Raw genomic sequence first — 18,985 nt, 5'->3', positions numbered from 1 at the left:
ACACAGACAGAGAGAGATAACTGAACACAGACAGAGAGAGATAACTGAACACAGACAGAGAGACATAACTGAACACAGACAGAGAGACTCACCCACAGCTGAGACAGATACTAGAGCAGGTAAAGTATTCATCAGGGAAGAAAGAATTACTGGCCAGGTGCTCTTCTGGGATATCCCCACTGAAACGCTCACTCAGGGCCTAGAAGGGAGAGAGAGCGCTTTGTCACAGGTGTTGGTTTAAAACAGCTGGTCATTCATTATTTACAAAACACTCACACAACTGCACACAGGTTGGCATTTATTGTGATGAATGTTGGTGTGGAGGCAGCTCTGCAGAGTGGTCACTAGCTAAAATACAAATCTGATTTTAAACCTAACCTTAACCACACTGACAACCCTAATGCAGCATTTCCCAAACTCGGGACCCCAAGAGGGGCACGTTTTGGTCCCCCCCACTACACAGCTGATTCACGTTACCAAAGCTTGATGATAACGGTAATCTGCCTGTCTATAACCTCCTCTGACCCTAAACGGTACACCCTCTGACCCTAAACGGTACACCCTCTGACCCTAAACGGTACACCCTCTGACCCTAAACGGTACACCCTCTGACCCTAAACGGTACACCCTCTGACCCTAAACGGTACCGGTACACCCTCTGACCCTAAACGGTACACCCCTCTGACCCTAAATGGTACACCCTCTGACCCTAAACGGTACCGGTACACCCTCTGACCCTAAACGGTACACCCTCTGACCCTAAACGGTACACCCTCTGACCCTAAACGGTACACCCTCTGACCCTAAACGGTACACCCTCGTTGATTATTTGAATCAGCTATGTAGTGTGGGGGGGGGGGGGGGGGCCGAGTTTGGGAAACCCCACCTCTTGGGGTCCCGAGTTTGGGAAATGCTGCATTAGGGTTGTCAGTGTGGGTAAGGTTAGGTTTTTGGGAACGCTGCCCTAATGCCTAACCCTAAATGAAGACAATATATGAAGACAATATCATTTTGACTTTGCAGCTGGCCCATCTAGTGGAAAATCGCTCAGTGCTGCCTATAGGGCAAGATTCGTGACAATAAACATCAACCTGCGACCTGTACACACACACACACACCCCCCGTACCTGCAGGGCTCTGTATATGACGTTTGCAGAACGTGGTGAGCGGGTAGTGTTGTTATCTAACTGTTGCTCCAGACTACGCAGGAGACCGCTGAAGTCTGTCGGGGGGTTGTAGGTTCGAGTCCCGCGGTACTGGATGGAGCTGAAGGCCTCGGGGAAAAGACCCAGCTTTCTAAAACGCTCCTGAAGCAGACGCTCTGCAGACTCTGATGGGTTGTCTGGAGAGAGACGGAGAGATATAGAGGAGGGAGAGAGATATATATAGGAGGAGAGGGAGAGAGAGAGAGAGAAGGGGGAGAAAGAGAAGTATAGAGGGAGAGAGCGGTGGAGAGAGAGAGATATAGAGGAGGGAGAGAGGGGTGGAGGAGAGAGAGATATATATATAGAGGAGAGGGAGATAGGGGGATAGAGAGAGGGGTGGAGGAGAGAGAGAGAGAAGAGGGAAAGACATTAGCTATAGGTGACTACCAGAATGACATGTTATTTCCACTTTCTAAAATGAAAAGTGAATTGAGGACAACCCTACTACGGCCTATATCTCTGTCCTCCTAAATCAAATCAAACCCTGTCCTCCTAAATCAAATCAAACCCCGTCCTCCTAAATCAAATCAAACCCCGTCCTCCTAAATCAAATCAAACCCTGTCCTCCTAAATCAAATCAAACCCTGTCCTCCTAAATCAAATCAAACCCTGTCCTCCTAAATCAAATCAAACCCTGTCCTCCTAAATCAAATCAAACCCCGTCCTCCTAAATCAAATCAAACCCTGTCCTTCTAAATCAAATCAAACCCTGTCCTCCTAAATCAAATCAAACCCTGTCCTCCTAAAGCAAATCAAACCCCGTCCTCCTAAATCAAATCAAACCCCGTCCTCCTAAATCAAATCAAACCCTGTCCTCCTAAATCAAATCAAACCCCGTCCTCCTAAATCAAATCAAACCCTGTCCTCCTAAATCAAATCAAACCCCGTCCTCCTAAATCAAATCAAACCCTGTCCTCCTAAATCAAATCAAACCCCGTCCTCCTAAATCAAATCAAACCCCGTCCTCCTAAATCAAATCAAACCCCGTCCTCCTAAATCAAATCAAACCCCGTCCTCCTAAATCAAATCAAACCCCGTCCTCCTAAATCAAATCAAACCCCGTCCTCCTAAATCAAATCAAACCCCGTCCTCCTAAAACAAATCAAACCCTGTCCTCCTAAAACAAATCAAACCCTGTCCTCCTAAATCAAATCAAACCCCGTCCTCCTAAATCAAATCAAACCCCGTCCTCCTAAATCAAATCAAACCCCGTCCTCCTAAATCAAATCAAACCCCGTCCTCCTAAAACAAATCAAACCCTGTCCTCCTAAAACAAATCAAACCCCGTCCTCCTAAATCAAATCAAACCCTGTCCTCCTAAATCAAATCAAACCCCGTCCTCCTAAATCATTTATAAAGCACGTTTCTTACAGGGAATGCATTTCAAGGTGCTTAACTATTAAAATAATACAAGATGAGAAAAATAAAACAAAACATTTTCTAAATGAAAGATGAAAATAGTAAAACAACAATAAAATAGATAATAGTATAGATAGTAAAAAAAAAAAAAAATCATTCTATATTATCTATACTCAGTAAAAGGCTAAAAAGGTGTCTTAAGATCTTTCTTTAAAAATCTTTACAGTTTCTGAGGGCCTCAGATCCTCCGGGAGGCTGAAGACAGTCTCACCAGGCCAGGACCGTAGGGGCTGAAGACAGCCTCACCAGGCCAGGACCAAATGGGACAAAACATTTTCAAATGCCAAGATGAAAATAGCTGAAACAGTCTCAAAGGCCAGGATAATAGGGGCTGAAAACAGTCTCAAAAAAAAAAATCATTCGTATGAAGATCAGTCTCACCAGGCCAGGACCATTGGGACTGAAGACAGTCTCAAAAGACCGTGTCTTAAGATCTTTCTTTAAAAACCTTGGGTTTCTGAAGACAGCCTCAGAGGCCAGGACCATTGGGACTGAAGACAGTCTCACCAGGCCAGGACCGTAGGGGCTGAAGACAGCCTCACCAGGCCAGGACCATTGGGACTGAAGACAGTCTCACCAGGCCAGGACCATTGGGACTGAAGACAGTCTCACCAGGCCAGGACCGTAGGGGCTGAAGACACAGGCCAGGACCGTATCTCAAGGGCAGCCAAGGACCGTAGGGGCTGAAGGGCAGCCTCACCAGGCCAGGACCGTAGGGGCTGAAAACAGTCTCACCAGGCCAGGACCATAGGGGCTGAAGACAGCCTCACCAGGCCAGGACCATTGGGACTGAAGACAGTCTCACCAGGCCAGGACCGTAGGGGCTGAAGGCAGTCTCACCAGGCCAGGACCGTAGGGGCTGAAAACAGTCTCACCAGGCCAGGACTGTAGGGGCTGAAGGGCAGCCTCACCAGACCAGGACCGTAGGGGTTGAAAACAGTCTCACCAGGCCAGGACCGTAGGGGCTGAAGACAGTCTCACCAGGCCAGGACCGTAGGGGCTGAAAACAGTCTCACCAGGCCAAGACCGTAGGGGCTGAAAACAGTCTCACCAGGCCAGGACCGTAGGGGCTGAAAACAGTCTCACCAGGCCAGGACCGTAGGGGCTGAAGACAGTCTCACCAGGCCAGGACCGTAGGGGCTGAAGACAGTCTCACCAGGCCAGGACCGTAGGGGCTGAAGACAGTCTCACCAGGCCAGGACCGTAGGGGCTGAAGACAGTCTCACCAGGCCAGGACCGTAGGGGCTGAAGACAGTCTCACCAAATGTTTAGGTTCTGACCGATGGAACAACAAACTCCTAACTCTCTACACTGCCGCCAATATCCAGCAACTTCGCACAGCCATTGAAGAGGAGTGGAACAACATTCCACAGGCCACAATCAACAGCCTGATCAACTCTATGTGAAGGAGATGTGTCACACTGCATGAGGCAAAATGGTGGTCAGACCAAATACTGACTGGTCTTCTGATCCACACCCCTACCTTTTCTTTAAGGTATCTGTGACCAACAGATGCATATCTGTATTCCCAGTCATGTGAAAACCATAGATTAAGGCCTAATCAAGTTATTTCCATTGACTGATTTCCTTATATGAACTGTAACTCAGTAAAATCTTAGAAAATTGTACGTTGATATTTTTACTCAGTATAAAAAGCCAGTTCCAGAGGACCGGATATCTTTAAAGCCACGTAACGCATTCAAATCAATAAAAACATTTTTAAATCAATTGTAAAAACTAACAGGTAACCAAATGCAGGGATACCTACACCTGATCCCAGCATTTTATCTCTCTACAGATGGCTCGTCCATTCTAACTTTACCCGATAACTGATATAGCCTGGTCCCAGATCTGTTGTCTCCTTCTATAGCCTGGTCCCAGAACTGTTGTCTCCTTCTATAGCCTGGTCCCAGATCTGTTGTCTCCTTCTATAGCCTGGTCCCAGAACTGTTGTCTCCTTCTATAGCCTGGTCCCAGATCTGTTGTCTCCTTCTATAGCCTGGTCCCAGATCTGTTGTCTCCTTCTATAGCCTGGTCCCAGAACTGTTGTCTCCTTCTATAGCCTGGTCCCAAATCTGTTGTCTCCTTCTATAGCCTGGTCCCAGATCTGTTGTCTCCTTCTATAGCCTGGTCCCAGATCTGTTGTCTCCTTCTATAGCCTGGTCCCAGAACTGTTGTCTCCTTCTATAGCCTGGTCCCAGATCTGTTGTCTCCTTCTATAGCCTGGTCCCAGAACTGTTGTCTCCTTCTATAGCCTGGTCCCAGATCTGTTGTCTCCTTCTATAGCCTGGTCCCAGATCGGTTGTCTCCTTCTATAGCCTGGTTCCAGATCTGTTGTCTCCTTCTATAGCCTGGTCCCAGATCTGTTGTCTCCTTCTATAGCCTGGTCCCAGATCTGTTGTCTCCTTCTATAGCCTGGTCCCAGATCTGTTGTCTCCTACTATAGCCTGGTCCCAGATCTGTTGTCTCCTTCTATAGCCTGGTCCCAGATCTGTTTGTGCTCTGGACAACTCCATTACAATCATTGGCATGAAAATGATTGACAATGAGTTGGCACGATAGCGCAAACAGCCTGACAGACAGGCTATAAATGCCAACCAGAACCACCTACCTGATCCCAGTTAGTTTGGGTGTGGATGGTCCCATGTAAGTGGGTGAACATTCTAATAGGTGAAACTGAACTGTTTCCACAAGAGCCACGTGTTAGGTTTTCATCCAATAGTACCTTAACCTCTTGATAAGCCTGGCAATGCCAACCCTGTACCTGAGCCCAGTAGCTTGGTGTGGACGGTCTCGTGGAAGATAATAACAGCTGGTCCCAGAGTGGACAGAGGGACGTCCAGGCCACACCGGGCCGTAGTGGCCTTCAGCTCCCTGGTGAAGTGCTTCAGATAGGCGTCCGACGCGTCGCCTAGGAACTTGAACAGGTCGTCGTGGAGACGGTCGGCGTGGGTACGGTAGATGATGAGGTCGGAGACGGCTAGGACTTTGAGGAGCAGCCGGGTGCGCTGGCCCTGATTGGATCCTGGGTGGCCAATAGAGAGGAAGAGGACGTGTTAGTAGATGCCTCCTGACTGGTTATTACTCCCACCGTTATCTTTATATGATAGCAGATTAAATCGGTGTTAATTGCGTAAGTAAAAATGTCACAGCTGATGACATTTAGCAACATTCGTGTCATTGCCCCTCTCTCCTCCTCACCTGCCCCCAGCAGTCCCTCTGTGTCGATCACCACCACTCTGTGAATGGGGTCCATGGCAGCCCAGACCCCCACGGTGCAGGACTCCTGAGTGGGGGACGTCTGGAACACCTCCCGCCCCAGGAAGAAGGTATGGTTCAGTGTGTGGGACTTCCCCTCCCCTGTGTTCCCGAAGATAGACACGACCTTGAGGAGTTCCTCAGGTCTACAGTCCAGCCGGCTCACAAAGTCTTCCTCATCCTTCAACTACAGGGGAAAGACAACAGAGCCTGAGGTGAGCTAGTTTAATCACCAACCGAGGTAATAGAGCACAGCGTGTTTCTCATTTAGTGACCTACTTCTGACCCGTGGACATATTGTCAAAAGTAGTGCACTATCATAGGTCTCTGATCAAAAAGTACTGCACTTTATAGGCAATATGGTGCTTTTTGGGATGCAGTCTAGGTATTGTTAACCTGTATTTGCTTAGACTGCCTGCAGTCCGGGTCGATTTCTCCTTGGCCTTCCGTACAGGAAGCCTGTCCATTGTAGACTGGCTCATACAGACTGGCTTTCAGATCTAAAACGTCCCTAGGGGTTCGTGGCTACGGATACGTGGTTTCTATGGGTGTTGTTTCAATACCTGGATAGTAATATGTCTACATCCCAAATGGAACACTAATCTATAGTAGGTTCTGGTCAAAAGTAGTGCCCTATATAGGGAATAGGGTGCCATAGGGCTCTGGTCTAAAGTAGTGCACTATATAGGGAATAGGGTGCCATTTGAGATGTACCCCAGGTCATAATGATATCACTCACCTGCATCTCCTCCTTCGCATCCACCAGTAAGAAGCTGCACACCTTCTCTAGTTTTGCCTTGAGGGCCTCCATCTCCCCTCCATCCCCAGCCTCCAGGCTACTATCCTGGACTTGACCGGGAGGAGGGTAGGGGGTCACGGGGTGCTTCCTCTTGTTTACCCCGCTATGGGTCCGCTTCTGGCAATCCAGACACAGGTTGATTTTACAGCCCTGGCAGCGCACCACCGCCCTCAGCCTGCCCCCGTTCACCCCACACCCGCTACTGTCGCCCTTACAAGAGTCACAGAATGGAACGTGTCCCGGTGCGATGCGGACACGGTCATGGTTCCTCATGCGTTCCTGACGATGGAGCTCTAGCTCGCAGCGGACGCACTGCAGGCTGCCGCACTCGTCGCATTCAAAGGCGGCCTCGTCTGAGCCACCGCAGGCGTAGCTCTCCTGACACACCAGGATGGTGTTCATCCCTTTATCTACCGACGGACCTTGACCACTCATAATGATCGCTTCAGTATGCTACTGCTAACAAGTGCACCTTTCTGTCGATAACCTGTACCCGATGAGTCTACAACTGCACTGCGAAACCAAACTGCTTGGAAATATGTTTATGACTATATTCTATAGTGTTAAAGATTTAAATGTATTCTTCTCTAGCGTATTATGTGGTTGTTTTTTCTGGTAGAGGTGTCTCTTCTATACTCCCTCTTCTAACACTTAGCAGATGGACATTTAATATGAACTGTGAGAGGTCACTTTGACAAAGCCATATGTTATCAAAGTGCCTGTCGGTCAGCAAAACAATCCCAACAACGACTTCCTAGATACATGTCCAGACATGCAGCTATCCTACAAGCCCCACATGCAAGTAATCGTTAGCTGTCAATCAGCAATAACATTGTAATTATCTTGCTACTGCTAGTTAGCCTACTGTACGGTTAGCTGTTGTTGTTGTTGTTGGCTAAGCCAATTTGACAGCAGAAATAGGCAACGGTGACAGTGTAAAAACATCAACAAATCCGCTTTATAACAAAAGATGACACTCGCGTATTTTTCAGTTTCTCCACATCACCTCAAACGACCAAATTTCTCAAGCACTAAAACCATCAACAAAATCCTTCGTCGAAAAACAAAAAAAAGGACGACGGCTGTTCCCGTAACCTAAACCGTTGCTTCTACAGAGGGAAAACGCTATAATGTTTAAATAGAAAACATGGCATCCAGTGCAACTTAATTCAGCACAAAGACACCGTTATTATGTATAGATTTGTTAAGATAATTTCGCTGCCCGACAGCTAGATTTCATTCGACGTTGTTCCCAGTTTCATCAGCTGATCGGCTTGTTTTGATCCAGAGGTTAAAGATTACATCGCGCATAGCATTCTGGGAAATGTAGTAATACCAGTGGAGTTGTTACTTTGAATCACTTTAATGTATCAATAACATGACTACATTCCCCTATGCAACTCAACTCACTATGCAACTCAATGTTTGTAGTTTGTTAGCTGGCTAGGTAAGTCAAAGAGGTTTTCAAATCGATTTTGTCCAATAATCAATACTTAGTTAAAGGAAGTGCATGCCATTCCGGATCCATACAATATGTTCGTTTTAAAATATATATTTTTCTGTTTCCACATTGTTAGCTAGCTAGTAATGTTATCTCACTGCTATCTGAAGACGTTACAGCTAGCCTACAGTAGTTTGGAAATGGCCAGATATCGCTCCAGCCGTAATTGATCTCTCTGGAGTGTCAAAGTCACTCGGGTTTTTAAGCAGGGAGTTCACAGTCAGCTCCGCTAAAGTCTCCATAGGCAGAATGATAGCGTACACTTGTGCTGTCTGTCTATCTGCCTACACATATTCTGATTTACTGAGGTAAGGACACTAGGGCGGCGTCAGTCCCAAATGCCACCATATTCCCTGTATAGTGTACTACTTTGGACCAAAAAGTACTACACCGTATATGGAATAGGGCCATTTGGGACTCCTCCTCGATACCTACTGGCACGTGCATCAGTGGTCAACAATCCTGCTCTTGGAGATCTCCTGGAAGTGCAGGCTTTTGTTCTTGCCCGACACTAACAATCTGTTTCAACCAACTGCATCCGATGTTGTGTAGTTGAATCAGGTGTGTCAGTGCTGGGATAGAACAAAAGCCCACAACACCAGTAGCTCTCCAGAGCCACAGTTGGTGACCACTAAACTAGGTGGCTCAGAAGTATGGCATAGAAATTATATGATACATGCTATATGTTAAATATGCCTAAATGTCTCTTACTGGTGTGACCTTGTACAGTTCAATCAGTTCAACATCAATTTCTCTACTTCATTCCAGAACACAGCCATTCTCTCCAGTGTCATAATCATCTTCCTGGTCTGTATGATGGTTCACATCCACTTTGTGAAGGTGGACCATGTGAGACTCATCATTGGTTCCCTGGGTGACCAGGTGTCTTCTAGCCACGCCTCCTGCACGGAGTCCTACAGACTTCATAGAGATGGGCAAGATCAAAGACATAGTAAATTAAAATGGAGCTATTGTGAGGTTCTGTGTTATACACTATAGCCCTTATCATATCATATGTGATGGAATACTATTTGCTGATGGCTTGTGTGGGTATATGTGTTATTCAACATAGCTGACTTGAGACATTGTTAAGGCCTTTCTCATGATGGAAAAATACAGAATAACATGAAGACAGGACCTGTGCAATGAGTTGTGGGGGCACATTCAGAACGTAGTGTTGCGAGAACAAACAGTATTTTGTTCGAGAACAGGAGCCAGGTGTGAGATAATGGTATTGAGTGTGTGAGCGCATAGATATTCTACACAACTACAACGACTGACCGCTGAAGCGCCAAGGAGGCTGGGACCAGCTCGGGCGCCAACAATCAACGATAGGCTGGGTGAGTTTAAACCACGCCCAGTCTCTACTCTGACAGGACGGCTCGGAAGCAGGAACTACTTCTGTCAAGAGTATATTATAATATCTTTGTCAGGAACAAGTCAGTTCTCTGTTTGCCCTGCGAGGTGTGACAGAGAGCCCGTATATACTGAAATTGCATTTACCACTTATTGCTGAGCTAATAAAAAATACATAGCATACAATGGGTGACTCAGTGTCATACTTATCCTGATACCAGATTTGATTGACGCAACCCTAACACTATTCACATGGTGAGGAAAATCAAAGACATAGTAAATTAATGAAGCTATTCACATGGTGAGGAAGATCAAAGACAGTACTGAGCTATTTGTTTTCCTGCCAATCTACGTGTCTACAGTTGATTTGATCATCACTAAAGTCATTGATTTGCGTCTCGTTCAGGAGAAGCTAGGTGGATCCTGCTATAACTTATCTTAAAAGTTGATGATTTGCAAGGGCAAACGTTAACCTATTTGTTTTAGCAAACAGTCATCTACTACCTGTGCTTCCTGCTGAAGGACCTCGCAGATCCTGATGACATTTCTTGCGTGGTCCCGCTGTTTCAGGTGAGCCTCAGAGTCATTAGAGTGATTTGTAAAGTACGGTTTAAGATGCATGTGTGTGTGTGTGTGTGTGTGTGTGTGTGTGTGTGTGTTTAGTAAAACAACACTAGTGTTCTTGCTGTTGGTTAAAGTTGAATGAAAATGACTACTTTTCACCTTTGAATTTTGAATTGAATTTCACCCTGTTACATCTCTATTAAACCTGTTTGATTGTTAACCTACATATTATTAGAGAGTCAAAGACAAGACTGAGCTGCCTTGTCAAAGTGTACAAGAGCAGCCAGGAGATTCTAGCAAAGTGCTGATGGTGATGACGTTAAAGGAAGTGATGACATCATCCTGGTCATTTGGTAAACCACCTGGGTTAAAGCCCTGTCACTGACATCACTGCATACCAAGTCATGCAACATGTTCATAATATTTATTATGGTTCTGTTATCAATTCTCAATGGAAAGAAACATGATGACGATTACACCCGACTGAATATTTTGAGATGCTTTTAAAACACACGCCAGGTTTTCAGTAATAGAAGAAACATTTTGGGCCGGTCATCCAACTAAAATACGAGTCTCGTTAGAGAATAGTTTATGAATGTAGGTCCTTAGGTTAAGAGCTACATAATGTTATTATTTACTCAGATGCCTTAGATACCCGTCTCTATTTATTTTATTTTAATAATCAATCTACCTGAACAGAGTGTTTCCTGTAACCATGTCCATATATACAGGTAATCATTTTAAGGATTTCTTATTGAAACAATCTATTTAGAAATAGTTTTTATGCTTTTTAAAAATTTGGTATTATTGTATACATTCTATTTGAAGAGTTAATAGTGTTTATTATCATGTAATAACTTGTTACCATCACAAGCTGCTATTCTTTCCATCGCCAATAGAGGACAGGACCTACCACCTTTGACTCAAACAGAACCACTTCCACCTCACACACAGGCCGATGATTGTAGGAAAACAAGAATTTGTTCTTAAACTGACTTGCCTAGTTAAATAAAGGTCAAATATACAAATTATTATTATCTGACCAAGATGCAAAGCTCTACAGTTTTAATTCTTCAAATCTGATTTTAAATGTAACCCTAACCTGAATCAAATTGCTTACCTTACGCCTAACACTAATCTTTAAATTATGACTGAAAGGCTATTTTTGAATTCGTTCTATTTTTTTCTTGGCCACATAGTGGGAACCTGGGCCTACAGCCACAGTATGCAGATGGTTTAAAAAAGGACAACACAAAAGGATAAGATCTGAACCCAGCTGATCCAGATGGACACTAGTGGGAACCTGGGCCTACAGCCACAGAATGCAGATGGTTTAGAAAAGGACAACACAAAAGGATAAGATCTGAACCCAGCTGATCAAGATGGACACTAGTGGGAACCTGGGCCTACAGCCACAGAATGCAGATGGTTTAGAAAAGGATAAGATCTGAACCCAGCTGATCCAGATGGACACTAGTGGGTCAGTCAGTGCAGCACTTACAAATTAAAAATAAATCATTACACAATATGTGTAAGTGTGTTAGTTTGCATAGTGCAGTACTCCGCTTATCTCCCACAGGGTATTCACTGGGTCGCGTCCCAAATGTCACTACGTAGGGAATAGGGTCCCATTTGGGAAGCACTAAAAGGTTTCATAAGACGTATCCCCTCTGGCTCTGTTCTATAGCCAAAACCCTACCTACTTCATTGACATGACATAGCAGCACTATTAGCATCTCTATGGCTGTGAGCTGTAGATATGTTAACCTACTGTTGGTGTTTAACACCACAGAAACTGATAAGGATTTTAAAGAGGGTCACAGAGGTTGGAACGCTCAATTAACAGAGTGAATGAGTACCTAGTTCGTTGATAGAACTTGTTGAGGTGTGTTTGTGTCTACTATACGCATGCCTGTTTTCATACTAATTTAATCTAGTCTTTGTAATTGAATATAGCCTTTGTAATTTATTCCAGCCTTTGTAATTTAATCTAGATTTTGTAATTGAATATAGCCTTTGTCATTGAATATAGCCTTTGTCATTGAATCTAGATTTTGTAATTGAATCTAGCCTTTGTAATTTAATCTAGCAATTTTAGGCAATGACTCCAACACCATCATTTCGTTTGCAGATGACACAACAGTGGTAGGCCTGATCACCGACAACGACGAGACAACCTATAGGGAGGAGGTCAGACACCTGGCCTGGGTGGTGCCAGAATAACAACCTATCCCTCAACGTAACCAAGACTAAGGAGATGATTGTGGACTACAGGAAAAGGAGGACCGAGCACGCCCCCATTCTCATCGACGGGGCTGCAGTGGAGCAGGTTGAGAGCTTCAAGTTCCTTGGTGTCCACATCAACAACAAACTAGAATGGTCCAAACACACCAAGACACCAAGTCGTGAAGAGGGCACGACAAAGCCCATTCCCCATCAGGACACTAAAAAGATTTGGCATGGGTCCTGAGATCCTCAAAAGGTTCTACAGCTGCAACATCGAGAGCATCCTGACCGGTTGCATCACTGCCTGGTATGGCAATTGCTCGGCCTCCGACTGCAAGGCACTACAGAGGGTAGTGCGTACGGCCCAGTACATCACTGGGGCTAAGCTGCCTGCCATCCAGGACATCTAAACCAGGTGGTGTCAGAGGAAGGCCCTAAAACTTGTCAAAGACCCCAGCCAACCTAATCATAGACTGTTCTCTCTACTACTGCATGGCAAGCGGTACCGGAGTGCCAAGTCTAGGACAAAAAGGCCTCTCAACGGTTTTTACCCCCAAGCCATAAGACTCCTGAACAGGTAACCAAATGGTTACCCAGACTATTTGCATTGTGTTCCCCCCCAACCCCTCTTTTACACTGCTGCTACTCTGTTTATCATATATGCATAGTCACTTTAACTATCCATTCATGTACATACTACCTCAATTGGGCCGACCAACCAGTGCTCCAGCACATTGGCTAACTGGGCTATCTGCATTGTGTCCCACCAACCCCTCTTTTACGCTACTGCTACTCTCTGTTCATCATATATGCATAGTCACTTTAACCATATCTACATGTACATACTACCTCAATCAGCCTGACTAACCAGTGTCTGTATGTAGCCTCGCTACTTTTATAGCCTCACTACTGTATATAGCCTGTCTTTTTACTGTTGTTTTATTTCTTTACCTACCTATTGTCACGCAATTTAATATAGCCTTTGTAATTTAATATGTCCTTTCTAAATTAATCTAGACTTTGTAATTAAATCTAGCCTTTTTAATTGAATCTAGCCTTTGTAATTGAATCTAGCCTTTGTAATTGAATCTAGCCTTTGTAATTAAATCGACGGGGCCTTCGCGTTCCTAGGAAACTATGCAGTGTTATTTCTTACATTAGTACCCCAGGTCATCTTAGGTTTCATTACATACAGTCGAGAAGAACTACTGAATATAAGATCAGCGTCAACTCACCATCAGTACGACCAAGAATATGATTTTCGCGACGCGGATCCTGTGTTCTGCCTTTCAACCAGGACAACGGAATGGATCCCATGCGGCGACCCAAAAAAACGACTCCGTAAAAGAGGGAAACGAGGTGGTCTTCTGGTCAGACTCCGGAGACGGGCACATCGTGCACCACTCCCTAGCATTCTTCTTGCCAATGTCCAGTCTCTTGACAACAAGGTTGATGAAATCCGAGCAAGGGTAGCATTCCAGAGGGACATCAGAGACTGTAACGTTCTTTGCTTCACGGAAACATGGCTCACTGGAGAGACGCTATCGGAGGCGGTGCAGCCAGCGGGTTTCTCCATGCATCGCGCCGACAGAAACAAACATCTTTCTGGTAAGAAGAGGGGCGGGGGTGTATGCCTTATGGCTAACGAGACATGGTGTGATGAAAGAAACATACAGGAACTCAAATCCTTCTGTTCACCTGATTTAGAATTCCTCACAATCAAATGTCGACCACATTATCTACCAAGAGAATTCTCTTCGATTATAATCACAGCCGTATATATCCCCCCCAAGCAGACACATCGATGGCTCTGAACGAACTTTATTTGACTCTTTGCAAACTGGAATCCATTTATCCGGAGGCTGCATTCATTGTAGCTGGGGATTTTAACCAGGCTAATCTGAAAACAAGACTCCCTAAATTTTATCAGCATATCGATTGCGCAACCAGGGGTGGAAAAACCTTGGATCATTGTTACTCTAACTTCCGCGACGCATATAAGGCCCTGCCCCGCCCTCCTTTCGGAAAAGCTGACCACGACTCCATTTTGTTGATCCCTGCCTACAGACAGAAACTAAAAAAGAAGCTCCCACGCTGAGGTCTGTCCAACGCTGATCCGACCAAGCTGACTCCACACTCCAAGACTGCTTCCATCTCGTGGACTGGGAGATGTTTCGTATTGCGTCAGATAACAACATTGACGAATACGCTGATTCGGTGAGCGAGTTCATTAGAACGTGCGTTGAAGATGTCGTTCCCATAGCAACGATTAAAACATTCCCTAACCAGAAACCGTGGATTGATGGCAGCATTCGCGTGAAACTGAAAGCGCGAACCACTGCTTTTAATCAGGGCAAGGTGACTGGTAAACATGACCGAATACAAACAGTGCAGCTATTCCCTCCGCAAGGCTATCAAACAAGCTAAGCGTCAGTACAGAGACAAAGTAGAATCTCAATTCAACGGCTCAGACACAAGAGGTATGTGGCAGGGTCTACAGTCAATCACGGACTACAAGAAGAAAACCAGCCCAGTCACGGACCAGGATGTCTTGCTCCCAGGCAGACTAAATAACTTTTTTGCCCGCTTTGAGGACAATACAGTGCCACTGAGACGGCCTGCAACGAAAACATGCGGACTCTCCTTCACTGCAGCCGAGGTGAGTAAGACATTTAAAAGTGTTAACCCTCGCAAGGCTGCAGGCCCAGACGGCATCCCCAGCCGCGCCCTCAGAGCATGCGCAGACCAGCTGGCCGGTGTGTTTACGGACACAATCCCTATACCAGTCTGCTGTTCCCACATGCTTCAAGAGGGCCACCATTGTTCCTGTTCCCAAGAAAGCTAAGGTAACTGAGCTAAACGACTTCCGCCCCGTAGCACTCACTTCCGTCATCATGAAGTGCTTTGAGAGACTAGTCAAGGACCATATCACCTCCACCCTACCTGACACCCTAGACCCACTCCAATTTGCTTACCGCCCAAATAGGTCCACAGATGATGCAATCTCAACCACACTGCACACTGCCCTAACCCACCTGGACAAGAGGAATACCTATGTGAGAATGCTGTTCATCGACTACAGCTCGGCATCCAACACCATAGTACCCTCCAAGCTCGTCATCAAGCTCGAGACCCTGGGTCTCGACCCCGCCCTGTGCAACTGGGTACTGGACTTCCTGACGGGCCGCCCCCAGGTGGTGAGGGTAGGCAACAACATCTCCACCCCGCTGATCCTCAACACTGGGGCCCCACAAGGGTGCGTTCTGAGCCATCTCCTGTACTCCCTGTTCACCCACGACTGCGTGGCCACGCACGCCTCCAACTCAATCATCAAGTTTGCGGACGACACAACAGTGGTAGGCTTGATTACCAACAAAGACGAGACGGCCTACAGGGAGGAGGTGAGGGCCCTCGGAGTGTGGTGTCAGGAAAACAACCTCACACTCAACGTCAACAAAACTAAGGAGATGATTGTGGACTTCAGGAAACAGCAGAGGGAACACCCCCCTATCCACATCGATGGAACAGTAGTGGAGAGGGTAGCAAGTTTTAAGTTCCTCGGCATACACATCACAGACAAACTGAATTGGTCCACTCACACAGACAGCATCGTGAAGAAGGCGCAGCAGCGCCTCTTCAACCTCAGGAGGCTGAAGAAATTCGGCTTGTCACCAAAAGCACTCACAAACTTCTACAGATGCACAATCGAGAGCATCCTGTCGGGCTGTATCACCGCCTGGTACGGCAACTGCTCCGCCCACAACCGTAAGGCTCTCCAGAGGGTAGCGAGGTCTGCACAACGCATCACCGGGGGCAAACTACCTGCCCTCCAGGACACCTACACCACCCGATGTTACAGGAAGGCCATAAAGATCATCAAGGACAACAACCACCCGAGCCACTGCCTGTTCACCCCGCTATCATCCAGAAGGCGAGGTCAGTACAGGTGCATCAAAGCTGGGACCGAGAGACTGAAAAACAGCTTCTATCTCAAGGCCATCAGACTGTTAAACAGCCAACACTAACATTGAGTGGCTGCTGCCAACACACTGACACTGACACTGACTCAACTCCAGCCACTTTAATAATGGGAATTGATGGGAAATGATGTAAAATATATCACTAGCCACTTTAAACAATGCTACCTAATATAATGTTACATACCCTACATTATTCATCTCATATGCATACGTATATACTGTACTCTATATCATCTACTGCATCCTTATGTAATACATGTATCACTAGCCACTTTAACTATGCCACTTTGTTTACATACTCATCTCATATGTATATACTGTACTCGATACCATCTACTGTATCTTGCCTATGCTGCTCTGTACCATCACTCATTCATATATCTTTATGTACATATTCTTTATCCCCTTACACTGTGTATAAGACAGTAGTTTTGGAATTGTTAGTTAGATTACTTGTTGGTTATTACTGCATTGTCGGAACTAGAAGCACAAGCATTTCGCTACACTCGCATTAACATCTGCTAACCATGTGTATGTGACAAATACAATTTGATTTGATTTGATTTAAATCCAGCCTTTGTAATTGAATCTAGCCTTTGCAATTGAATCTAGCCTTTGTAATTGATTATGTCCTTTCTAAATTAATCTATACTTTGTAATTAAATCCAGCCTTTGTAATTGAATCTAGCCTTTTTAATTGAATTTAGCCTTTGTAATTTAATCTAGCCTTTGTAATTTAATCTAATTTTTGTCATTTAATCTAGCCTTTGTAATTTAATCTAGATAAAATTGTTCTCATGGATGGCTGCCTACTTCCCATCTATTTATAACTGAATATATTGGGACAAAGCAACACGAATTCACTTATCATAACAGTGTCCCAAATAGCACCCTATTCCCTATATAGTGTACTACTATAGACCAGAGCCCTATTCCCTATATAGTGTACTACTATAGACCAGAGCCCTATTCCCTATATAGTGTACTACTATAGACCAGAACCCTATTCCCTATATAGTGCACTACTATAGACCAGAGCCCTATTCCCTATATAGTGCACTACTATAGACCAGAGCCCTATTCCCTATATAGTGCACTACTATAGACCAGAGCCCTATTCCCTATATAGTGCACTACTTTAGACCAGATCCCTATTCCCTATTTAGTGCACTACTTTAGACCAGAGCCCTATTCCCTATATAGTGGCACTACTATAGACCAGAGCCCTATTCCCTATATAGTGTACTACTATAGACCAGAGCCCTATTCCCTATATATTGGAACTACTGTAGACCAGAGCCCTATTCCCTATATAGTGGTACTACTATAGACCAGAGCCCTATTCCCTATATAGTGCACTACTTTAGACCAGAGCCCTATTCCCTATATAGTGCACTACTATAGACCAGAGCCCTATTCCCTATATAGTGCACTACTAGACCAGAGCCCTATTCCCCATATAGTGCACTACTATAGACCAAAGCCCTATTCCCTATATAGTGGCACTACTATAGACCAGAGCCCTATTCCCTATATAGTGGTACTACTATAGACCAGAACCCTATTCCCTATATAGTGCACTACCTTAGACCAGAGCCTGCTCTCACCACTAGGCTACCTGCCTCTAACCACTAGGCTACCTGCTCTAACCACTAAGCTACCTGCTCTAACCACTAAGCTACCTGCTCTAACCACTAGGCTACCTGCTCTAACCACTAGGCTACCTGCTCTAACCACTAGGTCACCTGCCTCTAACCACTGGGCTACCTGCTCTAACCACTAGGCTACCTGCTCTAACCACTAGGCTACCTGCTCTAACCAATAGGCTACCTGCTCTACCACTAGGCTACCTGCTCTAACCACTAGGCTACCTGCTCTAACCACTAGGCTACCTGCTCTAACCACTAGGCTACCTGCTCTAACCACTAGGCTACCTGCTCTAACCACTAGGTCACCTGCCTCTAACCACTGGGCTACCTGCTCTAACTACTAGGCTACCTGCTCTAACCACTAGGCTACCTGCTCTAACCACTAGGCTACCTGCCTCTAACCACTAGGCTACCTGCTCTAACCACTAGGCTACCTGCTCTAACCACTAGGCTACCTGCTCTAACCACTAGGCTACCTGCCTCTAACCACTAGGCTACCTGCTCTAACCACTAGGCTACCTGCTCCTGCTCTAACCACTAGGCTACCTGCTCTAACCACTAGGCTACCTGCTCTAACCACTACGCTACCTGCTCTAACCACTACGCTACCTGCTCTAACCACTATAGCTGTAGAGAGGCAGCAGGCTGTAGAGAGGCAGCAGGCTGTAGAGAAGCAGCAGACTGTAGAGAAGCAGCAGACTGTAGAGAAGCAGCAGACTGTAAAGAAGCAGCAGACTGTAAAGAAGCAGTAGAGAGACAGCAGGCTGTAGAGAGGCAGCAGATAGGCAGCAGGCTGTAGAGAAGCAGCAGGCTGTAGAGAGGCAGCAGGCTGTAGAGAGGCAGCAGGCTGTAGAGAGGCAGCAGGCTGTGGAGAGGCAGCATGCTGTAGAGAGGCAGCATGCTGTAGAGAGGCAGCAGGCTGTAGAGAGGCAGCAGGCTATAGAGAGGCAGTAGGCTGTAGAGAGGCAGCAGACTGTAGAGAGGCAGCAGGCTGTAGAGAGGCAGCAGACTGTAGAGAGGCAGCAGGC

At 45.9% G+C, this 18,985-nt stretch overlaps 1 protein-coding gene and 1 pseudogene across 1 annotated transcript in view; one reads left to right on the top strand and one right to left on the bottom strand.

The window, feature by feature from the left end:
- Nucleotides 1-7,970, bottom strand: part of zfyve1 (zinc finger, FYVE domain containing 1) — a 46,430-nt gene extending 38,460 nt beyond the window's left edge. The window contains exons 1-5 of the mRNA XM_065008586.1: nt 6,622-7,970; nt 5,826-6,069; nt 5,389-5,649; nt 1,128-1,342; nt 93-199 (exon numbers count right to left, since the gene is read on the bottom strand). Of these exons, the coding sequence (XP_064864658.1) occupies nt 93-199; nt 1,128-1,342; nt 5,389-5,649; nt 5,826-6,069; nt 6,622-7,116 (1,322 nt within the window). The 5' untranslated portion in view covers nt 7,117-7,970. The remainder of the gene's footprint in view (nt 1-92; nt 200-1,127; nt 1,343-5,388; nt 5,650-5,825; nt 6,070-6,621) is intronic.
- A 387-nt stretch (nt 7,971-8,357) lies between these two features.
- On the top strand, nt 8,358-10,410 carry LOC115121037 (phosphatidylinositol N-acetylglucosaminyltransferase subunit H-like; annotated as a pseudogene).
- Nucleotides 10,411-18,985: the final 8,575 nt, after the last annotated feature.

The sequence above is a fragment of the Oncorhynchus nerka genome, linkage group LG24, assembly GCF_034236695.1.
Source record: "Oncorhynchus nerka isolate Pitt River linkage group LG24, Oner_Uvic_2.0, whole genome shotgun sequence".
NCBI classification, from domain to species: Eukaryota; Metazoa; Chordata; class Actinopteri; order Salmoniformes; family Salmonidae; genus Oncorhynchus; species Oncorhynchus nerka.
This window is presented reverse-complemented; position numbering and strand designations above follow the sequence as displayed.